General features: G+C 40.0%; 1 protein-coding gene across 1 annotated transcript; it reads left to right on the top strand.

The window, feature by feature from the left end:
- The first annotated feature begins 51 nt into the window (after positions 1-51).
- On the top strand, positions 52-7,288 carry lap3 (leucine aminopeptidase 3). Its single transcript, XM_053619140.1, has 13 exons — positions 52-229; positions 862-983; positions 1,310-1,364; positions 1,990-2,095; positions 2,340-2,499; positions 2,726-2,893; positions 3,016-3,174; positions 3,265-3,389; positions 3,539-3,627; positions 3,719-3,821; positions 3,997-4,076; positions 5,457-5,569; positions 6,101-7,288. Exons 1-13 carry the CDS (start codon positions 140-142, stop codon positions 6,285-6,287), a joined length of 1,557 nt encoding a protein of 518 aa, XP_053475115.1. The 5' UTR covers positions 52-139; the 3' UTR covers positions 6,288-7,288.
- The last annotated feature ends 461 nt before the right edge of the window (positions 7,289-7,749 follow it).

Raw genomic sequence — 7,749 nt, 5'->3', positions numbered from 1 at the left:
TTTCTAGTGCACTACGTGTTTCAAAGGAAGCTATTTAGTATTTTTTTTTCCTAAAGGCAACCTTCACTTGCGACACGAGCAGTTCTGTTTGAAGTCACGCTTGCTTTTGAATGTATGGTGTCGGCTAAATTATCTAAAAATGTTGCCGAATTTGAGAAAAGCGTTAGTCTCGGGAATACAAAGATATAATTCTCGACTTTTTTCTGCTTCTCAAACGAGTGCCAGAAAAGTAAGTTTCACATTTTTATTAGCCATATAAAGAGATTCAGGCTCAAATGAATCAATATGAATCTATGTGAATTGATATGAATCAATGTGAATCATTATGAATCTATGTGAACAATGTGAATCAGTATTTTATAAATATGAAGGTGTGAATCGATATGAATCTATGCGAATCAATATGTATGAATATGAATCAGCATGTATCTTTGTGAATCAATATGTATGAATATGAATCAATATGAATCTATGTAAATCAATATGAATCTGTGTGACTCAATATTAGGGCTGCATGATATTGAAGAAAAATGCTATGAGTGTGTCAAATTAATTGAAATCACATTTAAATGTATATATTTATGGATTTTTTTTAAAAATGAAAATATCACCAACATGCATCTTGGTGAAAAACACTTCAAATAACACAACAAAAAAATTAGTCAGTGATATTTTTTATTTCGCCTCTAGAGGCCGCTCTCGTACTGTACTTTTTATTTATTTATTTATTTTTAAAAGGTTTCCTTTTGAATCCTCAGGTTAAGGATAGGGTTCATTTGCATTAATCAGCTGCATTAATAATTCTGTCAACGGAGGGTTCTGACATGGATTTTAATGTGTGTGTATGTGTGTGTGTTCTAGGGTTTAGTTCTTGGGGTGTATGAAAAAGATAAAGACGACGACGACAACAGCGTGTTTCTCACTGATGCAGCTGCTGCGTTCGACAGATCCGTATCAGGAAAACTCCGTGAGGTTCTGTCAGTGTGAGTGTATCCTTCGATTCAATTCTTTACCTACGTAGCACGTCTTTAACAATAGATGGCGACAAAGCGACCACAGAACTCCGGCTGTAGGTTTAGATCTATCCCAGATGAACAACAGACATGAAGAAGAAACCTGTCTGAAAAGGAAACACCGGATATTGCGATTATAATGCGTTACTCTTGTACAAGTCGGATAGTATTAAGTGTGTTGAAAGGATGTTCAGTTTTGAGCGCCGTAGTCTTTAGGATTACAGCAGCGCATTGGCTGTTGGCTGTTTATATACTGTATAAAGGCTGATTATCATTACGGACCTTTTGTTTTCCAGATCTGGACCTCCCTTAAAGAAGGGAAAGAGCCGGATATTCTACGGATTGCACCAGGTATCTATGAAATGTATCACTCCTAATACGTCTCATGCATGATTGAGTGTTGGTGGAAGCGATGCGTCCAGGATAAAATGATCACCTTGTTGATTACTTTCCTATACCAGTATGCCCTATCCTCATTTATTTGTTGCCTGTTCAAATAATGATGGCGCGAAAAATCATTATTACCTGATGCGACACGTGCCTTAAATATGTCTTACAAGATTTTTAAAAATCGGATTGTTTGCTTTTTGTAGCTTTGCTTTCATTCGTTAAGAGTAGAAGACTTCTCTTACCAGTTCAGTTTCAGTAAACAGATTTGGACTGTGACTCTTAATCAAACTGTATACTTCAAGAATACAGTGCCCTCCAAAATAAACACGCTATTATTAGGGTGTTTATTACTATTAACAGACACACTACTGGCAACTGTGTTGTTGCCTTTAACCACGTCCTGTTTCCCCGGGGAATCATTCTGAGGTTGCGCACACGTAAAAAAATAAATAAATAAAAACACTGTAAATGACAATAATTAACGTCTCAAAAATGTTACTTTTTACGTATCTGGCAAGTTCAGGACCCAAAGATATCGCTTCAGTAACTTCTGTTCTGTTCTGTCTTGTTATTTCTTTTGTTACAGGACTTCCCGAGTGTAGCAGTAGTGGGTCTTGGCCAGAAAGGAGCAGGAGTGTGCGGGAAGGAGCACTGGGATACCAGCAAGGAGAACATCCGAGCGGCTGTAGCAGGTACACACAGCAGTATACGTTGAATCAGATTTATTTATTTTTTGTTAATGAGAGAGGTCAGATGAAAATGGCCAGACCTCTGAGCTGACAGGAAGGCTACCGTAACTCGAATAAACACTCTTTACAAGCGCGGTGAGCAGAAAAGCATCTCAGAACACACGACAGCGAAAAACCACAGCGAGTCCAAGAGCAGGAATAACTGTAAGTATATGTCGATGACTGTCCGTTTTTTTTTTTTTGACAGCGGGCTGCAGGCAGCTTCAGGACCTGGAGCTTCCACACGTGGAGGTGGACCCGTGTGGAGACAGTCAGTCAGCAGCAGAGGGCGCCGTGCTCGGTTTATTCGAGTACGACGAGCTTAAAAGCAAGAAGAAGCCCCGGGTCACTCCACAGCTATACGGCAGGTACAGGAAGTCGTAGTATTGTGAGTGAGGAGTATAAAATGGCAGGGTGTGCTGTTGTAGGAAAATACTCACCGACTCAAACCCTGAAGTCGATTCCATCGTGAAGTGTGTCGTTCCTCCTGTACGACAGCGTTGTGCTGTCGTGCTTTATATCCGTTTACGGTTACAGTTTAATACAGGTACAGTCTAGACGTCATTTCATAGGAGCCATGTGTTAACTTTGCAGTGGAGATGATGAGGAAGCGTGGCAGAAGGGTGTTCTGTATGGAGAGGGGCAGAACCTGGCCCGGAGATTGATGGAGGCTCCAGCCAATCACGTCACGCCTACGGTTTTCGCCGACACGATCGAGCAGAAGCTGTCTCCCTTCTCAGATAAAGTGACTGTCCATAAAAGGTATCAAATGAAGCTGTGTGTGTGTGTGTGTGTGTGTATATATATATATATATATATATATATATATATATATATATATATATATATATATATACACCGTAACCACCATCTCATGTTCTCAGAGCCAAGTCGTGGATCGAGAGTGAGCAGATGGGAGCGTTTCTCAGCGTGTCCAAAGGCTCAGAGGAGCCCCCTGTCTTCCTGGAGCTGCATTACTCCGGAAGCCCAGATTCCACCCAGGCTCCTTTAGTGCTCGTAGGCAAAGGAGTCACTTTTGACAGGTGAAGCGTTTTACAAAGACGATAACGAAGTCTCCTTCGCGTCAAGCTTTTCTAATGAATTCTTTCATCCTACTCTATCCCATACCTCAGTGGTGGAATCTCGATAAAACCCTCCTCTGGTATGGACGCCATGAGGGCGGACATGGGCGGAGCCGCTACAGTGTGTTCGGCCATCGTCACGGCAGCTGCTCTGAAACTGCCAATCAACATCCTAGGTCCGCCCACGTTATTTGGTCTTAATGTCAAATTTCTGGTCGCGCATCGAGATTTCTGTAAACATCTTTTATTAGGACTAATAACCACTACGCTACTGCTTCTGTTCAGGTAATTAAAGGTTTGTTGGATTTTTTTTTTTTTTTAAAAGCTTTAACGCCTCTCTGTGAGAACATGCCTAGTGGAAAAGCTACCAAACCAGGAGATGTGGTGAAGGCAAAGAACGGCAAAACCATCCAGGTATTCCTTCATGTACCTCAGACTGACCAGTGCTGCACAATTCAGAGTCAGGTAATGCACAAATGTGTTCATTTATTATCTGATCCGATAGGTTGATAATACTGATGCTGAGGGTCGTCTGATTTTGGCTGACGCCCTGTGCTACGCTCACAACTTCAATCCCAGGGCTATAGTCAACGCTGCTACTCTTACCGGTGCGTACTTGCTCACGCTTTTTCTCTCTGAAACACACATATATTTAGATGGCAGTTTATTAGGTACAAGTGCACCTGTATGTGTGTGTGTATATATATCCGAACTCGTATGTTATCCGTCTATATTTACAAAAATACACTGCATAACTTCTGTAATCCTTCTCCGTTTTGCCAGGTGCTATGGATGTGGCCTTGGGTTCTGCCGCTACAGGTGTTTTCACTAACTCCGACTGGCTTTGGGAACAGCTGCATAAGGTAAACGTAGAAAAAAAATCAATCATTTGATGGGGGTGGGGTGGGGGGAGGGGGTCGTTTAGAGCAGCTGGCATGTTGTTAGACGTTGAGAGGACCAGGATAAACCCTGAGTACCCGCTCGCGAGTAGTAGTGAAATATACCACTTTTAAATCTAATGCACCTCCTGGCTTCTCCACAAGAGGGAGCTGAGTACCCATAAATCTTCAGCATTAAAGTCCCCATGAAATCAAAATTGAAGTTTTGCGACTTTCAGGACTTATATGTTAAGCCTTAAGGTTATCTGTAAGCTAGTGTGCTCCAAAACAATGACGATATTCGCATTTAGAAGATATATGCACAAATACAGATCAGCAATTTCGATGACATCATTCTGCACTTCAGCTTCTCATCAGATTTTCTGTCCAATCAAATGCGCTTTAGAATCAGAAGATTCCCGCCCCCAACGTTATAAATATAAATATATATATGGTGATAACTGTGAAGTAGGGCTGTGCGATGAATCGGTATCACAATAACATCACGATGCGAACGTTTCTAAACCGCGGAAAGTGGCGATTCTCTTCCAACCACACGCGTCACATTCTCACCGCAGATAATGGATCAAACGGAAGCCTGTCACTTTGAACAAACGGACAAGATTACAGTGCTTTAGACACAAACTGCATCTTGCAACTGGTAGGTTGTTGTTTTTTTTTAATCTACCTTTAGAAGTACATTTTATAAGTGAATATTGTAGCAGTAATTTATTTATTCCATTTTGTTCATTTAATACCAGTTTCCTTAAAAATATTGCAAAATGACCTCAGACGTGTAAACTTTTCTCATGCCGAATGATTTATTTTGTCATGACCGTATATTATCCTGCTTATTACAAGGCTACCTATAATTGAATTAATATAAAAAAAGCGATTGATCGGTTTTGACGATTAATCAGCACCGATAACCGATCACTGGAATTATTGTTTATTGGCAACCCCGTGAAGCATCCACTGTCGTTATTATACGGTACGAGAGCGGCCTCTAGAGGCGAAATAAAAACCGTCGCTGACTAATTTTGTTGTGTTATTTGATGTGTTTGATTCACTTTGGACGTCTCTATTTTTATTTGTTATTTGGAGTGTTACTTTTTGGTTCGGTTTGGATGCATATCTTTTATTTACTGTAATATTCATTAATAGTTCATGTCTATTAATACTTTATATATTTATTTCATTTCAAAAAGTACAGTACATTTTCACGGTACAGTCACTGCTGTTTATTTTAGCAATAAAATTCCGCAATATTTTACTTTGAGTGTTACGTTTGCATTCAGCATCAGATAAAAACTGATCGGTTGATTTTCACCGCTGATCACTGCGTGTGTTTTTTCGTATTTTCAGGCAAGTGTTATCACGGGCGATCGGGTGTGGAGGATGCCACTATTTCAGCACTACACCAGACAAGTCACAGAAAGTGCTCTGGCAGACCTGAACAATGTTGGAAAATATAGCCGGTACCCGTCCTTTTTTTTTTTGTTTTTGTTTTGTTTTTTATACAAGCATTGCGTTCTCACTTGTAGGCTTTCATACTCTCTCTCTCTCTCTCTCTCTCTCCCCTCTGTCAATCACAGCGACACTAGCCAATCACAGGCGCCTCTGAGTTCATGTATGTGGAAGAGAGTAGATAGCACTTTGATAGCAAGAACTAACTTGTCTCATGTTAAATGTAATCAAAAACAGATTTTTAAAAAAACATGACATGTCATTTGTTAAAAGTGAAACATTATAATTGTTGGAAAACTGCTGTATTATAAGAGGAATGAAACTTTCGGAGGTGTTTAGAATAACTCTGCGTCACGTTGGGCCTCATCACACCAACTAACGTTGTTTTATTTTATGGTATAACAGATAACAGCCCCCCTGCTGAATTTTCCTGAAATTCTTGCTTGTCTACACTTACTGTAGCTTCACAAAAGTGAAATTTGTCACGTTTGCAGTCTTCTTGATTTTTTTTAAATGTTTTTTTTTTTTTTATCTCCGAGCAGCTCAGGTGGAGCGTGTACAGCCGCCGCGTTCCTGCGGGAGTTCGTAACAGCCAGTCACTGGGCTCACCTGGATATTGCCGGGGTGATGTCGAATAAGGATGAAGTTCCCTACCTGCGGAAGGGGATGTCCGGGAGACCCACGCGGACGCTCGTCGAGTTTGCTGCTGCCTTGGCCTCCGAGTCTTAAAGGGATCTTTGACCTCTTGGACCACAGGAGCGAAAGGGGTTAATGTTCCGAACGGCTCTTTTGCCAGCGAAAAATGTCAAATTCCCAACATTTTTGTGGAACAATTTTGCAGGTTACCAATCACTTAGTAGATCTTGAGACCTTGGTCTTCCTCAAAGTGGTGGATGATGATTATCCTCCCAAAAATTATTAGTGGGTGCTTTGTATGTAACACATGTTTTTGGCTAAAACTGAATTTCAACCAAAACCCGGTTGTTTGTTTCTTTGTTGTTGTTTTTTTTCTGTTTTCGGCAACAGCAACATCTGAAGGTTTTTCCCAGGCTGCCTCACATTTATCAGCAAATATACCATATATACTGTACTGTTCCTTTGCTGTGCTTCCCTGTTTAATGATTGATTGTTTTTTGTTTCTTTTGTGTGTGCTGCTCATATCATCACTGATTCAAAAAGCTCTTAGTGTATACAGCTAACGTTAATACTAAGAGATCAACACCATTTCAATGATCAATGCTTGCATTCTTACATTCAGACGCTGGTCTTCAAGTCACCTCCCTTTTTAAAAAAATTCATAAAAAAATTTAAGGATGCAGTAATTGAACTTTTGTAACAATAATTCCCTTGTGAACGCATCGTGAAAGTATGTTTGTAAGATACAAGGACGGAATTCACACCAAGTACCGTTTAACCGTCAGAATAAACGTATCTGCGTTAAGTTATTGCGTGACGTCATCCTTTTGTATTATTTTCCAGCGTGTTGTCCAAATCGGGTGAACGTTTCGCTTTTTTTTGCAACTTTTATTCGGTTATTCGTTTTAAAGCATATTTCTTCGGTCAGTAAGAAAGATCATGTGACCGGATGCGCTGTTTATAGGAAATGAATGCCCACGTCCTGACCAATCAGAATTGAGTTTTATTTCGTTTGCTATAAAATGACTGAAACATTTAGTTTTGTAAGAACAAATGAAGGTGAATTTCTAAATAAATGAATAAAATGACCAGCAGATGGCAGTGTAAAGACAACCTGATTACTAATCCAGTGTTCATGCACAAGGAACACGTTCTAGATGTTGAAGGCTCTTAAATGCCGTGTGTGTGGGTGCTGTGTGTGTGTGTGTGTGTGCGTGTTGCTTAAAGACATTGTTCTGGCAAGTCACACCATAAGCCGATGGGGAATTTGTGCAATAAACTGTTAATCTGTAGCAAAGCTAACGCAGAGATTTAAACTCACACACACACACACACACACACCTTGGTATGGAGCTGTAATTCGTGCTCTGTCCTATAAACAGTAACACAATCACTGTGAGGAAAGATATTTATCACACGTATTGTATAAGTGCACATTATTAATATTTATATCATTTAGGAAATGTTGACTGATTCATAGTTAGGGTTGTGAATGAGTTTCGGTTAAACAGCTTGTAAATTGGAAGCAAATGAGAAGTATGATGATTTTTATTTG

Source organism: Ictalurus furcatus, chromosome 29 (genome assembly GCF_023375685.1).
Source record: "Ictalurus furcatus strain D&B chromosome 29, Billie_1.0, whole genome shotgun sequence".
Taxonomy (NCBI): domain Eukaryota; kingdom Metazoa; phylum Chordata; class Actinopteri; order Siluriformes; family Ictaluridae; genus Ictalurus; species Ictalurus furcatus.
Note: the sequence above shows the minus strand (reverse complement) of the source record. Positions and strands in the feature narration are given on the sequence as shown.

Bases quoted from the DNA above. Each gene is read 5' to 3' on its own strand.
- lap3 (XM_053619140.1), top strand. From the start codon at position 140: ATGTTGCCGAATTTGAGAAAAGCGTTAGTCTCGGGAATACAAAGATAT. The intron at 3,822-3,996 runs GTGCGTACTTGC...CCGTTTTGCCAG, and splicing joins CAACGCTGCTACTCTTACCG to GTGCTATGGATGTGGCCTTG. The intron at 5,570-6,100 runs GTACCCGTCCTT...ATCTCCGAGCAG, and splicing joins AATGTTGGAAAATATAGCCG to CTCAGGTGGAGCGTGTACAG.